Source organism: Primulina tabacum, chromosome 9 (genome assembly GCF_025594145.1).
Source record: "Primulina tabacum isolate GXHZ01 chromosome 9, ASM2559414v2, whole genome shotgun sequence".
NCBI lineage: Eukaryota > Viridiplantae > Streptophyta > Magnoliopsida > Lamiales > Gesneriaceae > Primulina > Primulina tabacum.
In genome coordinates, this window is record NC_134558.1 from 34974328 (window position 1) to 34993572 (window position 19245).

General features: G+C 37.8%; 1 protein-coding gene across 1 annotated transcript in view; it reads left to right on the plus strand.

Annotated features, from left to right (window-relative positions):
- LOC142555514 (uncharacterized) overlaps window positions 1-19245 on the plus strand; it is a 34552-nt gene that overhangs the window by 1395 nt on the left and 13912 nt on the right. Inside the window, exons 3-25 of the mRNA XM_075666403.1 lie at window positions 531-809; window positions 1449-1616; window positions 1721-1936; window positions 2104-2198; window positions 2552-2723; window positions 3579-4009; window positions 4272-4395; window positions 5235-5327; window positions 5436-5507; window positions 5827-5964; window positions 7507-7660; window positions 7784-8151; window positions 14543-15003; window positions 15080-15418; window positions 15509-15730; window positions 15812-15902; window positions 16022-16099; window positions 16241-16531; window positions 16620-16817; window positions 16889-17377; window positions 18393-18554; window positions 18635-18967; window positions 19044-19126. Of these exons, the coding sequence (XP_075522518.1) occupies window positions 531-809; window positions 1449-1616; window positions 1721-1936; window positions 2104-2198; window positions 2552-2723; window positions 3579-4009; window positions 4272-4395; window positions 5235-5327; window positions 5436-5507; window positions 5827-5964; window positions 7507-7660; window positions 7784-8151; window positions 14543-15003; window positions 15080-15418; window positions 15509-15730; window positions 15812-15902; window positions 16022-16099; window positions 16241-16531; window positions 16620-16817; window positions 16889-17377; window positions 18393-18554; window positions 18635-18967; window positions 19044-19126 (5057 nt within the window). The remainder of the gene's footprint in view (window positions 1-530; window positions 810-1448; window positions 1617-1720; window positions 1937-2103; window positions 2199-2551; window positions 2724-3578; window positions 4010-4271; window positions 4396-5234; window positions 5328-5435; window positions 5508-5826; window positions 5965-7506; window positions 7661-7783; window positions 8152-14542; window positions 15004-15079; window positions 15419-15508; window positions 15731-15811; window positions 15903-16021; window positions 16100-16240; window positions 16532-16619; window positions 16818-16888; window positions 17378-18392; window positions 18555-18634; window positions 18968-19043; window positions 19127-19245) is intronic.

The window sequence follows — 19245 nt, forward strand, 5'->3', positions numbered from 1 at the left end:
TTCATGTTTAAATTTGGAGTGAATTCTGATTTCCATTGGTAGATGTCTCTTCTTTGTATTTGATAAGTGTTAAATGTGTATGAACTTGTGCATTTAGTGTTTGACACGATGGCTCTATATTGTTTTAAAAACCAGAGTAATAAAAATTTCTGAATTCATCCTTTGATTCTGTTCAATATTTCTGATGTAGTTTGTTTGCTTCATGTTTATCTTTCTATACCTTGTAAAAGTAGTGGAAGACAGTACTAAAGAACAGAATGAAATAGCATTTATGCATTATCCGAGTTCAATATATTGCTTTTATCGCATCCTACTGCTGCAGTGAGCCCATCACCGAATGGAAATTTTGACAAGCATAATGTCCGGAAATATGCTACTATAGCATTGATAGAACATCTGGTTGATTTCAATATTAATAGCATAGACCAACGTGAAAATATCGCTTTCATCTTCAAGCATTTTCCTGCATGTTCGCTTCAAATTTTCTTATATATATCACCATGTAGTTTGTGTGATGTTTGGTCTTACAGCTTATTCAAGATGACTTGCTTTCTGAAGAAATTGAGGCACACAGTGCTTGTGAAGCCAACCAGATTCCTATTCCTTTTCAACGCCTTCAAAAGTTTATATCAGAAACAACACTCGAGACAAATTTAAATGACTCATCATTGTCTCTGAAAATTGCCACTGCTTTTTGCATGAGGGACTTGTATCATCATGCTCGTGTGCAAGGCTTCCATGCACTGGAAACAGTCATGGATACTGCTCTGTCTCTAGTACAGCGAGATCAGATTCAAGAAGCTTCCCAGGTTTGTCTGGTGTTTTTTGGTAATAAAACATTATATGGTGTCAATTTATACTTATGATTTAATTTATATTTCATTTTATGTTTGCATTATTTTGCATTTATAAGTTCAGTTACGGAATGAAATGAGTTTGGTAAAAATATATATATTGATCACTTCCTAAATCCTAATACCAGTAAGTTAGTCTAATGACTTAGATGTAGATTATTGTTTATTCTTTTCCAGACTTGTTACATACGGCTATTGGTGAACTAATTTTTCTTCTTGAAATGTTAACATTTACATCTACAACGATAGATTTTAATGTTGCCTATTAACTAACATATGCCAATGTCCAATTATTATGCTTGTTGTCGAAGACTTGGATACGAGTCGGTAAAACGTTCCCATGGTCTCCAATTATGTTTTAGTGAAGGAACCTTTTGTGCACGATCCTGTTTCTAGGCTTCCTCTCGAGGTAAAAAGAGTTTTAGGACAATTTCCATTTGTCATGCTTCCGCAGTAAAAATTGGCTGATTTTTTATTTTTTTATTTTTCGTTGGGGTGTTGGAGTCATCAATGTTTTTTGATCCTGCAGTGATTTTTTTTCCCTTTCTATTCTGGTTATTATATGTGTTTTAATATCTTGTACCTTGCACATAGGTTCTTATGCTGTTTCCTCGGCTTCAACCCCTGGTAGCTGCCTTGGGTTGGGATCTTTTGGCTGGGAAAACCAGAATGAGAAGAAAACTTATGCAGTCTCTATGGACAAGTAAATCTCAAGCACTTAGGTTGGAAGAGACTTCTCCTTATGCTAATAAATTTGATGAGGTAAATGGCTATTAGTGCATCCATTATTTTTTATATGTCAATATCTCCGTTACTTATTCTGCATGGCTTCAACTACGTTTCCTTGTTATTTTCATTTTTGGCAGGCATCATGTGTGGAACATCTTTGTGATACATTATGCTACCGGCTTGACGTTGCTTCGTTTGTTGCCTCTGTAAATTCTGGTCAGTCATGGAGTCTCAAATCTTCTGTACTTTTATCTGGAAAAGATTTAACGAACGATGGTACCGAGGATCATAATTTCGATCCATTTGTGGAAAATTTTGTGTTGGAGAAGTTATCAGTCCAAAGTCCTCTCCGGGTGAGTTTTTTAAACGTATACTCCAACATTGATGCACATTCAACTCATTCTTTCTTGGTAGATTCCTCGAGTGGATTGGACATCTTTGATATTAATATAAGTAATGTTCTGACATAATTGTTTAATTATTTCTGATTTGTGGTGTGCTATAACATTTCTGTTTGTAGGTAATTTTTGATTTAGTTCCCAGCATAAGATTTCAAGATGTGATTGAATTGCTCAGCTTGCAGCCAATTTCTTCGACAGCAGAAGCTTGGAAGAGGTATGACTGTAGATGTTATATTATATTTAGAACAGTGTTATCGTGGTTGTACGGTTCTTATGAATTTTCAAATTTTATTTTCTCAAGTAAGCCACTCTATCTTACCGAGCCAGTATATTTGTTAACTGGCTTATGTTAGGGTGGGATTATATTGTAGATTTATGAATGCATTATTGATTATATAGCTCTGACTGAATATGGGGCACAGTAGTTTTTGGCTTGCAATAGTGCTGTTTCAGTTTCATGCTAGGGAGATTTTTTTCTTTTTGTTTCACAGATTAGCATTCTTTTTTAAAAGCTCAATATTCTTATAAACTCCATGGGTTTTGTATTGCATTGAATTCGTTTGGCAGGATGCAAGATATTGAACTAATGCACATGCGATATGCTCTTGAATCTGCTGTTCTCGCCTTTGGAACAATGGAAAAGAGTACTTCTGATGGACCAGGAGATCAACAAATGACATTAAGTTATTTGAAAGAACTAAAGAATCATTTGGAGACGATCACGAGCATTCCTCGCAAGGTCTTGCTGTTTGCACTCTGCATATTTATCATACAACTAAAATCTTTCCAATGAAATTTCCAAATTCATCAGTCAATAAAATTGCTAGTAGTATTTCTTTGCATTTAAAAAAGCTCCCTAATCTTGATTTTTTTTTGATACTCCAATGAATCTTCCGAACACTGGTTGGTGTTCTAGATCCAGACAATGGTCAAGTATTGCTAACAACTGATCTATTATGTTTTTGAAATTCACAACAATGCTTTATGGATATTTGTAAAGTTCTAACACTCTTCAGGAATCCAAGCATTGGAATGTATAATTCCGGTTAGTCATCGAAATCAGCCACCTAGTTTATTGTTATGTCAACATTGTAAAGGTATTTCAGTAAAATTGAAATGTTTGTCCCCTCTCTTTATTGTCTTATCTTTTAATTTGATCAATTGCCTCCTTTTCAAATTTTCTTTCTTGACCATCGATTATGGAGTGAACTGATGGAGGACTGTGGTGATTTGGGGTATCAGTTGAGATTAAATATAACTTGAAAAATTATCTGTTCTTATACCAACTTATTTTAGGTTTTGTTCATTAAATTATTTTGTATCTGTATAATTGTTTGCATTGCATTGGTTGTGGAGATAATAAACAAATTATCTGTATGTGAAACAAGGAACGCTACTTAAAGTTTATAAATTTGTCACGAGAACTCCAAATTGATCAACTCCATATAACTCAACCACCCAGGCAAAGACTTATGTTTTAACTATAATCAGTCAAATTAATTTTATATTGACATTTAGTGCTAAATATCTGATGTTATTGTCCTTTTATCCTTGTCCATTCCTGATGCTATGATTTATCATGCATACAATGCAGATATACATGGTGAACATTATCATCTCACTTCTTTATATGGACAATCTCCAACTTGAATGGGCACCTAATGATCCTTCAAAAAGATCTTCCAAGTCATTTAATATTCTCACTGGGGTGGGACAAAGAGATGTCATGACTCAGGACCGGGGAAATGAGATGGTTGTCTCCTTTACAGGCCAAGTACTTGATATTTTGCGGCAGCAACTACCATTATCAGTTAATGATGATCTGGATAATTCCCTGGATGGCCGTATTTTGACTAGTGGTAAACAGGCCTTGGAATCTAGAATCTTGAAGGCTAAACAATTCATTGAAGATTGGGAATGGCGTTTGTCAATTTTGCAACGCCTCTTGCCATTGTCCGAACGCCAATGGAGGTGGAAGGAGGCTTTAACTGTGCTGCGTGCAGCACCATCTACTCTACTTAATCTGTGAGTTATGATGTTGAAATTTGTTATTTACCTTTGCTTCATGTCTATGATTTATGTTCTTTTTTATCATTTACTCTTGGAAATCTTGTCTCGTTGGTTATGAATGTTGTATGAATTCACGTGTGTAGTTTTGCATATATATATCTGTGGTTATGCATATAAATGTGTTTGTACTTCTATGTATCTTTATCCATATAATTTTATCAGCGGTATATAATTGATTGTGTCATTATTGGTGGTGCTGATTTCGCTTGTATTGAAGTTGCATGCAAAGGGCAAAATATGACATCGGGGAAGAAGCAATTTATCGGTTTTCTTTACCTCCAGAAGACAAAGCAACATTGGAATTGACTGAATGGGTGGATAGAGCCTTCAGTAAAGCTTCTGTAAGATCTTAACTAATGACAAAATTTTGTCTTGATGGTTAGGTCTTTTGGGCCTTATGTTTCTCTTACGACTTTTACTTTTGTATCTGAAAGGTTTATGAAAACTTCGGTGATTGTGTACACGTGAAATTGTTACTTTAATGGATGTGACTTTTTAAAGTGGTATTTTGATTATAATTTCTGGAATTACATGTTTGCTTTGTGAAAAAGATGATAGATAGAGAGAAGGAAAGAAGGGAAATGGGGGTTGGGATTCTGTAAGTAAAGAAAAAAAATTCTTGGAGAAAAACTGAAGAAAGGATAGATGAATTTTTTCCCTCATTTTTTTATTTGAAATAAGTGGAGCAAACAGATGTCTACATTTGGAGTAAAAAGTGAGAAATTTTTTGCTTGTACACTGAAACGTACAAAGCCTTAATATTTTTGATAATGTTTGATAATTGTTTTGTTACACTCTTTACTGCTGTAAAATTTATGACTCATCTCAGGCGAAGGTAAAATATATTTTTTACCGTTTGACTATGTATCCCACTCTCTCTTGTGCTTTTCCCTGAAAACTCTTCCTCTTCTGCTCCAAACCATCATCCATAGCTGTCCTTCCTTGCTGAACCAAAAATCTAAGAAAAGTGATACATAGAAAGTTGGGGTCGTGGTGGAAGGTATTTGAACTGATATTTCATTTATTCTTGTGTCAAATTTTGATGACATATCTACTTGCATGATGCTTTAAACAGTTATCTAAATGGTAGTGGCAGGACCTGGTAAAAAACTTCTTAAGAAGAGTGATGATTGAGCTCGTAACCTTTCTTAATCTGATGTTCTGTTGTTTTTATTATTAGGTGGAGGATGTGGTGTCTCGTGCTGCTGATGGTAGCTCTGATCAAGAATTGGATTTTTTGTCCTTGCGCTCTCAGTTGGGTTCTTTGGCAGCTGTATGTTTTCTTCACTGTTTTTTTCCTTCTAAAAGCTCTTTGTTACTGTTTTTTGCCTTCACTTTTCTGAATGTGCTTGTAGATTGATTTGTTTGTGTTCCCTTACAGATTCTCCTATGCATTGATGTATCAGCAGCATGTTCCAAGTTGCCTAAAATGTCTTTGAAGCTTCTGAATCAGGTATATAGACCAACCTTGCTTTTGCTGTGTTGTTAACCAGAGGTCTTACTTCTAGAGGTTCGACTGTCTCCTTTTTTGAGTTGGATAATTCTCCAAGGTCACCTAAATTCCTAATGTATTTTTTGATTGGAAGGTTTTTTGGGTGGTGGGAGCGGCAATAGTTTATTTTATTGTTTTCACTTTTCAACATGGATTTCATCTTCAGCTACAGTAATGGTAGCTTGAAATTTGTCTCGTTCTTTTATGATCTGTGACGAGAAATCGATAATAGATGCTCCAGTTCTGGCTTGAGTTTAACTAAGTGAATATTTTTCATTAGGCTCAAGTTATGCTCTCTGAGATCTATCCTGGTACTGCTCCAAAGATGGGGTCAACTTACTGGGATCAAGTTCGCGAAGTGGCAATTATATCTATTGTTAAGCGTGTCCTTAAGCGTCTGTCCGAGCTCTCAGAACAGGTATGGATTAGTTATCTTGTTCTTATTTCCTTAATGATTAGTGGTAATAATGAATTGAAGATTGATGAGGGATGCTTCTTCCTTTTTATTGCCCTTTGAACATGAGGAAATGACTTTCTTATGATTCTACTTACAGGATTGTTCTAAAAAAACTCGCTTAAGTTGTGCTTAATCTTGCTTAAGCCTAAACACGCTTATGGTCGATTAAGATTCAGTTGATGTAACCAGAGCTTCATTTATCTTTTAAGTAGTTGCGAATAGCTTGTCCGTCTTTTGTAACCTTTAACTTTAATTATTCTAATAAAATATCATTTCTTATATAAAAAAAGAATTCGTCTTTTGCTTTCAACTTTAATAAACAAGGTTTCATTAATTTTTGAATGAATATGTTTTATGAAAATAAATAACTATTGAATAGAAAGTCATCTATATTTTATTTAAAGATATGACACACTGATTGATAATGAGATATTTTTTGTTACATTAGAATTCTATAGATTTGTAGGAAGCTATTAAATATTGCACTTTTAGGACTTTTCTATCTTTTAGAACATATGCATTTGATTTTAATTTTATTGTATTTCTATCATTTTATTTAATACTCGACTAAAAATAATTATTAAAATTATATTAAAAAATTTAATGGTTTTTTCAAAAAAACTTCGACTAATTGTGCTTAATATTGCAATGCTTGATGCTTGATATCAATGCTTCGTCATGCTTCACCCTTTTTAAAACCTTACTTATTGGTGGAAATCCTTTCTGTACCATTGATGTTTATGTGTAGTGTTATGTGGCTAGTTTACTTCAAGAGTTCAAGTTACCGCTCTATGCTGTTTCTATTTTTTGTTATACATCTCGATTTAAAAATAGTTCCAACATGGATGACTATGGGGTGGGTATGAGATGGATTTTGGCCGATCCAGGACCCACCCCGCCAAGGAAAAATTGGACCCGACCCGAACCCGGACAACCCTATCTTTTTTAGGTCCGCCCGACCCACACCGAAACATAGTGGATTCAGGTCCGTTGGACTGTTTGAACCCGTACACATTAAATACATTTTTAGTTATAGTAATTACACAATAAAAAATCAAAAAATTAATATATTCATCAAAATTAAATCCAAACCATAACATATTAGTAATAAATTAACAAGAAGAGACCAACATTATGTGAATTGAAGTTGAGTATTAGGTTATTAATTATTTAATATAATATAAAATATAAAATAATTATTAGTTATATATATAAGGGGGAGGTCCATTAAAACCCGCGATCCTCTTCGGACCTGCTTCTAGATCCGTGGTCTACACCTAGCCCGAAGGGGGAGGATTTAATACGTTTGGGAACGCGGTCCATTGCCGTCCGTGGTTCCAAGTATTAACAAGGCAGTTCTAGGAATCTCAAACTTTGTCTGTGATATCAACTTTGTGAGCAGCAGATGAAGGCTACCCTTTTAAATTTGGATCATTTTGTTTCTTTGCATGTGAATTGGATTGTTTTAACTCTAATTCCCTTTAATTATGATTATATCTTTAGGAAAAGTCTCCAGCTCTTCAGGCGATTTTTTCTGGAGAAGTGATACTTCCATTATCAAAGGAGTTTCAGAGAGAAGGAAACAAAGAACGTGCTCTTGTTATGCTGCATCAAATGATTGAGGATGCTCACAAGGGCAAGCGGCAGTTCCTTAGTGGTTAACTTTTTGCCTCTTATTTTCCTTTCTTAGAATTGTTGTTCTATCAACTTGTTATTTGAAGATAAGGTGGTGATGTACAGATTTGTTGACAAGGCATTACATTTTGATTAATGAGTTCAGGTAAGCTCCATAATCTTGCGAGAGCGATTGCTGACGAAGAGACAGAAAGGGACCATGCTAGTGGCGAGAGCTCATATTCTGATGGGAGAGGGCTTCCAAGCCATGACATGAACGTAGTTCTGGGGCTCGGATTGAGAAACCTGAAGCAATCATCCTTGATACCAGAAGCTGGTGAAAGTAATTTGACCTCTGCAAGTTATGATGTCAAAGATTCAGAAAAAAAACTGTTTGGACCTTTTGGCTCCAAGATCACAACATACCTATCTCAATTCATTTTACACATTGCTGCTATTGGTGATATTGTTGACGGGACCGATACAACTCATGACTTCAACTATTTTTCCCTCGTGTATGAGTGGCCCAAAGATGCAAGTTTTCTTCCTTCACCTCCTTTTGTTTTCTTTCCTCTTTATGTGGGTGGTATATTCTATATATTGATCAGAACTAGTGCCGTAAGTTTTGGTTAATGTCGATAAAATAATTTAATTTAGATTTTTTCATCTTTTTGATTTTTCACTTAAATTGAGAGAAGTTTGGGATACAATTCGCACATGCCTGATTTGAATCAATGAGTGACACAGATCACGAGCTTTTTAACAGAAGTTGCGTAGTTGGTCCATTTATTGGTATTTATACTTAATCAAAGTTTGGATTGCTAGAATAGTTGCTACTATGTCATGATGACATGCTGAAGTGAGCGAGTGTGCTATCTGCAAGATGATCTCACTTATACTATGGAGTATAAGCTTGATTCATTTATGATGTATGTGTTTTTAACTGATTGATGGCTGCCAAACTTGTGTATGCATTGTTATTGGTTGTCTTTAATTTTTTGCTATTTATCAATATCATGACAATAATTCAATAACTTCTAATGTAATTATTTCGAAAAAATAAAGTTTACATACTGAATTTGGAGATGAATGTTTTTCATTACATTAATTTTTATAATTAAATAATATTTCATGTGCATACATCATGTGTGCTAATTATAAATGAATGACAATCTTAAGGGTACTTGAAGAATTGCATTTTAGTTTATTTGTTGTATGAGCGGCGGAGGTGGGGTAGTTTTTGAATCACATATTTGGTGTGTCATGCTAGTTTCTGTCCATCCCTGCCAAATTTCATTACAAATACAATTTTTATAACTGAATGATATTTCATGTATAATGCATTGAGTAATGGTGTTAGGGACAGATAATGTCTTTGAACGAATGGCTTGCTAGAGCCGTTACTCTTTATGAGCTTTTTGTTATTGAGGGATTACTTCCTAGACATTCTCTACTACAACGGGCAGAATTTATCCATTGGTTTATTGTCACCTTTGAATCATGCAATATATTTGTACCTACTTAAATTTATGTAGGATTTAGTATCCAACATACAAGTAAACTTCATCTGGTACAGCAGCATAAAATCAGACTCATTACGCAGACCGGAGCTTTCCTTAGTTTAGGACAGAGACTGAAATAAAAAAACTTTTTACTGAAATTGTGGGAAATCAGATAATAGAGAAAAAGAATTTTTTTTTGTATATCATTCTCTTTGAATTGATATAATACACGGTATTATATAGGAGATTACAAGGAGAAAAATAAGGAAACTAACTCAATCCTAAATCTGGAAACTACCTAACTAATTCCCTCAATCTCAGGGATTACAAATTAATTCTCCCAACCTATTACAGAGCTATTTACAGCTCAGCGACACCTCGACACTCCCCCTCAAGCTGAGGAATAGATTTCTTCCATTCCCAGCTTGGATACAAGATTATGGAAACTCGAACTGTTCAGCCCCTTTGTTAGAACATCGGCTAATTGTCTCTCTGATGGAACATAGGACATACACACTAACCCTTCCTCCAGTTTTTCTTTGATGAAATGTCTATCAATTTCAATATGCTTTGTCCTATCATGTTGTATGGGATTATGAGCCATATTAATAGCGGACTTGTTGTCACAGTAGAGCTTCATAGGACCCTCCCATTGGACTCTCAAATCATTCAAAATGATTCTCAACCAAAGTAATTCGCATAATCCTTGAGCAATAGCCCTGAATTCTGATTCCGCAGATGACCTTGCCACTACATTCTGCTTCTTGCTCCTCCATGTCACTAGGTTACCTCCAAGAAAAGTACAATATCCTGTAGTTGATCTTCTATCCACTAGGGAGCCAGCATAGTCAGCGTCGGTGTAGGCTTCCAGAGTAAGAGTGCCATTCCTTTTGAACAAGATTCCTTTCCCCGGATTGCCTTTCAAGTAATGCAGTACCCTGTAAGCAGCCTGAAGATGAGGTTCTCTTGGATCATGCATGAATTGACTGATCATACTTACAGAATATGTTATGTCTGGTCGAGTGTGAGTAAGGTATATGAGTCTGCCAACCAACCTTTGGTACATTCTTTTATCCACAGCTGGTTCTTCTTTAGCTTCTCCCAACTTATAGTTTGGATCTATTGGAGTAGAGATCGGTTTACACCCAGTCTTCCCTGTTTCTGCCAATAAATCAATTACGTACTTTTGCTGGGATATGTAGATTCCCTGTGTTGAATGTGCCACCTCAATACCGAGGAAGTACTTCAATTTCCCCAGCTCCTTTGTTTCAAATTCTTTTACTAGTCTTAGCTTCAATTCATGCTTCTCTTTCTCATCATTTCCAGTCACGATGATGTCGTCCACATAGACTAAAAGAGCAGTCACTCCCCCTCCAGCCGAATGCTTAATGAATAAGGTGTGGTCACCTTGGCTTTGTTTATAGCCAGATTCCTTCATGACTTTTGCAAATCTGCCAAACCATGCTCTAGGAGATTGTTTTAATCCATAAAGGGCCTTTTTCAGCTTGCACACATTGTTACCTGTGTCCCCTTCAAATCCCGGTGGGATGTTCATGTAGATTTCCTCATTTAGGTCACCATGGAGGAATGCATTCTTAACATCATATTGTAGCAGTTGCCAATTGAAGTGAGCAGCCAATGCTAACAGGATTCTCACAGTGTTCATTTTTGCAACTGGAGCAAAGGTTTCCTGATAATCCACCCCATAAGTCTGAGTGTACCCTTTGGCTACTAACCTTGCTTTATATCTTTCAAGGGATCCATCAGCCTTGTACTTCAATGTAAAAATCCACTTGCAATCAACAATGTTTTTTCCCTTCGGTTTATCAACGATCTCCCATGTTTTATTCTTTTCTAATGCACTCATTTCCTCTCTCATAGCATCCCTCCATTCCCTTTTTGACAATGCCTCAGCCATATTGTTAGGGATGGCAATGGTGTTCAAACTCACAATGAATCCTTTTTGGGTTGGTGATAGGCGCTTGAGAGAGACATAGTGAGATAGTGGATAGAGTGGATGTTTAGTACATTCTCTGGTTCCTTTTCTAACAGCAATGGGAAGATCCAGAACGGTTGTTGAATTAGTGGTTTGTTCAACAGGTTGTGTGTGTAAAGGTGGATCTGATCTTACCGTAATTTCATTTCCAGAATTTGGATTGGATTCTTGGACTTGTGTCAGTTCAGGAACGGTCTTTCTCCTTGAATACACCTGAGGAAATCTTGGGAAATTGTGAGTAGGAGATGATACGTGTTCAGTGACAGGATCGGGTGACTCAGATGTGACTGGTTCAGAGGACTCGGGTTCAACAACACGGGTTGGCACATACGGAAGGTCAAGGGTTTTAAGTGGTTCAAAGGACTCACAAGTACTATCTTCCATCATTGAAATCTCCCCCTGAAGAGAGGACTTGGAAAAAAAAGGTTTATTTTCTGTGAAAATGACATCTGCAGAGATGTAAAATTTTCTGTTAGAGGGGTCGTAACACTTGTATCCCTTTTTAGTGGATGAGTAACCGAGGAAAACACATTTGATGGCTCTGGGGTCTAGTTTCCCTCTATGTTGTTTGTGGACATGAACAAATGCAGTACACCCAAATACCCTAGGTGTGATGCCATTTGAGGTTCTGAAGTGAGGGTAGAAGCTATTAAGGACCTCTATGGGGCTTTTGTTTTCTAACACGCGGGAGGGAAGTCTATTTATCATATATGTGGCAGTAAGAACGGCTTCTCCCCAATAGGACTTAGAAACATTCCCTTGAAACAGTAAGGCTCGGGTGCTGTTGAGTAAATGGCCATTCTTTCTTTCAGCTACCCCATTTTGTTGGGGTGTGTCCGCACATGATGAATCATGGATTATTCCCTGAGATTGGAAGTAAGGGGATAGAATCTGATTGAAGTAGTCTCTAGCATTGTCTGTCCTAAAGCTTTTTATTTTGACCCCAAATTGATTTTGAACCATTGAATGGAAATTAGGTATAACAGTGCTAACATCAGATTTTTGTTTAAGAAGAAAGAGCCATGTAACTCGGGTGCAATCATCAATTAAGGACACAAACCACCGAGCCCCGGAAACATTAGGTATAGTTGAGGGACCCCATATGTCACTATGAATCAAATGAAAAGGATGAGAACTTCTTTTATTGCTAATAGGAAAAGATACACGGGTATGTTTTGCCAATTCACAAATGTCACACTGAAACTCCGAAATATCTAATCCTTGGAATAAATGAGGATACATTATATTTAGGACCCTAAAAGAGGGATGACCAAGACGTAGGTGGTATAGCCAAATGACATATTTGTTTGAGGAACTAAGGAAAGATGAAGACAAGTTGCTCCTGAGTTTCTGGGATGGCTCAAGGTGGTAAAGACCGTTCCTTTCCTTAGCAAGTCCAATCCTCCTCCCCGAGTCCTGGTCCTGAAAAACACAATAAGAAGAGCAAAAAACAGCATAGCATTTGAGATCATGAGTCAACTTTTGAATAGACACAAGGCTCGTTGACAGTTTGGGTACATGGAGAACGTTTTTAAGGATAAGGCTAGGTGTGATATGTATATCACCAATCCCTGCAACAGTAGCTAAAGAGCCATTGGCCACAACAATTTTTCTATTACTTGGACATGGGGTATAGGAATGGAAGATTTGTGATGTGGGGGTCATATGGTCTGTAGCATCGGAGTCTATGATCCAAGAGTTGGGATAGAATTTGTCTAAGACATTCATGCAAACAGGTTTACCTGAAAGAGCCATTGAACATGCTCCAGAAGGCTTCTCAAGAGATCCCATTAAGCTTCTCAGCTTCTCAATTTCTTCGCTGCTGAACCCCCCTATTGCTGAATTTTCCTCAATATTGGGCTGCTCTGCCATATGTGCCTGAGGCCTTTGTTGCCCCCCACGGTTGCCCCATTCTCGGCTCGGAGGTTTACCATTCAGCCTCCAACACGTCTCCCTTGTATGCCTCGGTTTCTTGCAAAAAGTACACCAAAGATTGTCTTTGTTCCCTTGGTTATCTCTACCCGAGTGTTTAGGCAGATCATTCTTCGACTGCTCCTGATTTGTTTTCGCTGCTAAGGCTGACCGCAGATCATTCTTCGACTGCTCCTGATTTGTTTTCGCTGCCAAGGCTGACCCATCCATAGTATGGGGTTCTAGCATGACACTCCTCCGACTTTCTTCTGCTCGGATTAATGAGATTGTCTCTTCTAGAGACGGTGTATCCTCCTTGCCGAGGATTTGGATTCTAACTTGATCAAATTCAGAATTCAGTCCTGCCAAAAAATCATAAATCTTATCCTTCTCAATGAATTTCTTCAATGTGGCCGCATCATCAGGGCATTTCATCTCAATTACCCGATAGTGATCCAATTCCTGCCAAAGATTTTGCAACAGGGTTGCATACTCTATGACAGATTTGTCTCCCTGCTTGGTGGCGGAGGTTTTTTCCTTAATGTCATACACCAGGGCAGCATCGCGGGCCTTCGAGTATGTGCGGTTGATATAGTCCCAAATTTCCTTTGCTGTATTCAAGAACATGCAAGTGTCACTGATCGTTGGCTCCATGGAATCCCATAGCCAGGACATAATCATGGAATCCTCCTCATCCCATGCGGCAAAGGTTGGATCCCTTTCTTCTGGTCCGGTTCCAAGTAGGTGATTAAGCCTCCCTTTGCCCTTTAGGTATGTGCGGACAATTTGGGACCATTTGAGATAGTTCTTCCCATTGAATCTGTTGGATGCCCGAATATTCTGCAACTCTCCAATTTTCTGAACAGAATTGGATTCTTCGGACATTGACATGGTGAAGAAGAGATTCACAGCAATGAAGGCTGGAACACGTAGAAATGGAAGCCCAGAAAAAAAACTGGAATATGAAAAGGAAACACACAGCAATGAAGGCTGCTTGAAGAATACGAAACCCCAGAAAAATTCCTAGGGCTCTGATACCACGTGAGAAATCAGATAATAGAGAAAAAGAATTTTTTTTTGTATATCATTCTCTTTGAATTGATATAATACGTATTATATAGGAGATTACAAGGAGAAAAATAAGGAAACTAACTCAATCCTAAATCTGGAAACTACCTAACTAATTCCCTCAATCTCAGGGATTACAAATTAATTCTCCCAACCTATTTACAGAGCTATTTACAGCTCAACGACACCTCGACAGAAATGAAGATGCTAAAAATTAGAAACTGAAACTATTGATTAGGACCTAAGAAACTTTCAGTTGATCACAGTGAAAAGTTGAAGCATCTCTTAACTTATGCATGTTTCATCTGGTCATGTTGAACTGGATTGTTTAGTATTCTTACTGCTGATTTACTGTCATTGTCCGAGACATTTCCTTCTCATCCATTATGAACCGTGTAAAGGGCGCTGGTCCAACTTGGCTTATACTAGTTTGTGAACTTTCTTGCAGCTCTTAACTCGTTTGGTATTTGAAAGAGGCAGCACTGATGCAGCTGGAAAGGTTGCAGAGATAATGAGTTCAGACTTTGTGCATGAAGTTATTTCTGCTTGTGTACCTCCTGTCTACCCTCCAAGGTCTGGTCACGGATGGGCTTGCATTCCAGTGATTCCAAGCCTTCCTAAGATTTACACTGAAAGCAAGGTTATCTCACCTATCAGAGAAGCTAAACCGATGTTTTATACTCGTTCTTCGGCCACTCCTGGAGTCCCGTTATACCCTCTCAAGTTGGATGTCGTGAAACATCTTGTCAAGCTATCTGCTGTCAGGGCAGTCCTTGCTTGTGTGTTTGGAAGTACTATGTTGTACCGTGGCAGTGATCCTGCTATAACTAGTTCCTTGAATGATGGATTATTACCTTCACCTTATGACGATAGGTTTTTTTATGAATTTGCCCTGGATCAATCAGAGAGGTTTGTTTCAGCAAAATATTGTGGTAACCTTGTGAATGTTCAACCTATCTGTAACTCTTTTCATTTTGGTTTGCAGATTTCCAACCTTGAATCGCTGGATACAAATGCAAACTAACCTTCACCGAGTTTCTGAGTTTGCTGTCATGACAGAACATGGAATAGATGAGGTTAAAGACCATTCTGAAACCAAAACCTTCATGAAGCGGTTTCGTGAAAATGACACTGACACTGAATCAGAAATGGATGATGTTGGTAGTAACCTTTCAATGCCACTGCCCGAGCTTAAGGATCAAGGTAACGTGGCTTCTGATGTCAGGCATGAATCTCCTAGGTCTGAAACTGTAGAACATGATAATGCAGTTTTCCTTTCTTTTGATTGGGAGAATGAAGGACCCTATGAAAAAGCTGTAGACAGGTAAAATCTTTCAGCTGTATGTCATAGATGTACTATTCCTATAAGTAAAATAAACTTGTTTCACTTAGAATAGATAATTTTACCGAACAGATTGATGGATGAAGGGAAATTGCTTGATGCTCTAGCACTGTCTGACCGTTTCTTGCGCAATGGGGCCTCAGACAGGTTGCTTCAAATGCTCATTATTAGTATGGAGGATGATACTTTTTCCGGACCATCTCAAGGTAGCTCAGGCTTTCGTATCTGGAGCAATAGTTGGCAGTATTGTCTACGTATGAAGGATAAACAGCGGGCAGCTAGACTAGCTCTTACGTATGACGACTAAGTCCTGTTGCAGTCTTTCAATAATACCCTTTCCTTTTGCCATAGCTTGACAAATTTATTTTTCTTCAGATATTTGCACAAATGGGAGCTGGAAGCAGCTTTGGATGTTCTCACTGTGTGCAGCTGCCATTTGCCTGATGGTGATCCACTTAAAATTGAGGTACTTGAATTGGCTTTGATCTGTACTTTAAATGGCACAAGTTTTATCAACAAAAGGATGCTGCTTTGTATTGCAGGAAATAAGTTGACATTCGCGTTATTTACCGTTTGTATATACAGGTTGTTCAAAGAAAACAAGCCCTGTGCAGATTCAAACGCATTTTATGTGCAGATGATCGCTACACCAGCTGGCAAGAGGTGAAATATCTGTTTTGTTAATTTATTAAATGAATAAAAATGTGAACATGTATTTTCTTTTTCTCCACACATGAATTTTTTTTTATTCGAAAAATTCAGCACAATTTTTTTCTACTGCAATTATTTTTTTGTTTCACTCAGGTTGAGACAGATTGTAAGGAAGATCCTGAGGGTCTTGCACTTCGATTGGCCGAGAAAGGAGTTGTGTCGGCCGCGTTAGAAGTGGCCGAAAGTGCAGGACTTTCTATTGAACTGCGAAGAGAACTCCAGGGCCGTCAACTTGTTAAGCTTCTCAATGCAGACCCTGTAAGTGGTGGAGGCCCTGCAGAAGCTTCTCGATTTCTTTCTTCACTTCATGATTCTGAAGATGCTTTGCCTGTTGCGATGAGTGCTATGCAACTCTTGCCCAACCTTAGCTCCAAGCAGCTGCTTGTAAGTTGAGATATTTTTATGTTTTGACAAGTTAAATGATTTGTTTTACCCAGCTCTGACAAATTAGATTTTGGTGGCTTTCGATAAGGTGCACTTCTTTCTAAAGAGAAGAGATGGAAATCTTTCCGAAGTTGAGGTCTCCCGGCTGAACGCATGGGCTTTAGGTCTTCGTGTATTGGCCTCCTTGCCATTACCTTGGCAGCAAAGATGCTCTTCCCTGCACGAACACCCTCGTTTGATTCTAGAAGTTTTGCTTATGAGGAAGCAATTGCAGTCTGCTTCTCTGGTAAATTATCATATCAACCACCCTTTGTTAATACTAGCTTGTCCTGAACCCTTTGTACCAATGGCTTGTAGATACTCAAAGAGTTCCCCTCATTGAGAGACAACAGCATCATTGTTGGATATGCTGCCAAAGCTATTGCCATTAGCACGAGTTTCCCCGCTAGGGAATCCAGGATTTCAATTTCTGGTCCAAGAGCAAAACAGAGAACCAAGGCTAGCACACCCACAAGGTCATCTTTTAGTAGCAGCTTGAGTAACTTGCAAAAAGAGGCTCGTCGGGCATTTTCTTGGACTCCTCGTAATGCAGGAGATAAGGGTGCACCAAAAGACAATCAGAGGAAGAGAAAAAGTTCAGGATTGACACAATCTGAAAAGGTTGCTTGGGAGGCCATGACTGGTATTCAGGAAGACCGTGTTTCATTATTCACCGCGGATGGTCAAGAAAGGCTTCCTTCTGCTTCTATTGCTACAGAGTGGATGCTAACAAGTGATCTCAAGAAGGACGAAGCTGTCCGTTCTTCTCATAGATATGAAAGTGCCCCTGACGTCATTCTGTTCAAGGTTTGTAGAATCTGGTCTGCTAGAATGGAGCATCCGTTATTGAGATGTCCGAGTTCAGGCACCTTCTGCTATGCATTTTTAATTTGGGTTTTATCTTGTGTTCATCAGTGTCAAGATCAAAGGATTTCCCTATGTGACGACCTTTTTCTGACTCAGTAATAAGCTACCATCGAGAAACATGCCTAGCATAAGCCTATTTTTGATAGATCTGTGCAACATAAGTGATGGATACTTTTCTTATTCCTTCAGACCCATTATTTCATATAAATTGAAGACTGTTATTTTCATTTAATATTGTGGCGGAAGTGTTTGTTTTCACAATGTGAATTACATAATCTTAATATTTAGGATTAACCAAAAAGAAAAAGAAATGATGGCTACGTCTGAAAATTTTGGAAAATTTTCAGGTCTTGAATGAATGTTTCATGTTATGGTGCACCTGTATCATATTTCAGCAGAAACCTGCACTGTAGAATATTGAGAACATTGTATTTCAGGCAGATCTAACTGCTTTTATTCGGAATATGAAATATTAGCACTTGATACGAAATCTACCATATTTTCTCCTTACCTAGTTTCACAGCCTCTTCAATATTTTGCACTGAGTAATAGCAATATGATGTCAAAATCTGGCTATTGATAGAATTCTGAGGCTAGTTTTAGCATGTATGAGTGAGTACCATCAGTATGGAGCCTAGAGCTTCCTTTATATGCAAAAATAAAGGATTAAAAATGTCAATCGCTGAGTTCAATGTCAATTATTTTGATGGATTGTCCGTTGGTAATTTATATCTCGTGCAAGAACTTAGTATATCCTGCTGTATAGTTTTGATTTGAACTTGCATGCTTTGTTTCCTGTCTGCATGCAGTTAATCCTCATTATTCGTCTTCAAAATTTGGCCTGAATTAACTGTATTTGCACTTTAAGCAATTTGAGAAGTCTTATCTAGCTGCACTCAAAAAATGATCAATTTGAGCAGCAATCCTAATTCCTGCGTTGTATTTTTCCTCCAAGGCATTACTCTCACTATGTTCAGATGAAAGTGCTGCTGGAAAAGCTGCTCTGGACTTGTGTAGTAATCAGATGAAAATTGTCTTGAGCTCTCTGCAGTTGCCTGAAAATGCATCTATGGAAACTATTGGTCAAGCATATCACGCAACAGAAACATTTGTGCAGGTACCAAGCTTGTTAACTGTTAGAAAAAGTGCAGCATTTCATTAGACTAACATTTTTGGAATGCATTCTGGATCTTGCAGGGTTTGCTTTTTGCTAAATCCCAGCTTAGAAAATTGTCCGGGGCCAATGATTTGTCTGGTAATATGTCTGAAAAAGGCCGGGACGCTGATGATGCATCCTCTGATACAGGCGGCTCTAGTGTGGGCACTCAGTCAACTGATGAACTCTCTGAAGCAGTATCTCAGGTAGATGTGTGGCTTGGACGTGCCGAATTACTGCAGAGTCTTTTGGGATCAGGGATAGCTGCCTCGCTTGATGATATTGCAGATAAAGAGTCATCCCAATCTCTTAGGGATCGATTGATCAATGAGGAACGGTATAGCATGGCTGTATATACTTGTAAAAAGTGTAAGGTAGAGATAACCAAATCCTTTTGGCCTTAGTTGTCCAGTTATATTCAACTACTTATATTTTATTTTCTTTCTTCAGATCGATGTTTTCCCTGTTTGGAGTTCATGGGGCCATGCCCTGATTCGAACAGAACACTATGCACAAGCTCGTGTGAAATTCAAGTAGGTTAAAATTTCAAGATAATTGCACCAAATACCCCTATGAAATTCTTGTTGAGCTAATTCCTCTCCGTAAAAATGGATTTAAGCATTTCAGTATTTCTGTTATTACACAAATTGTG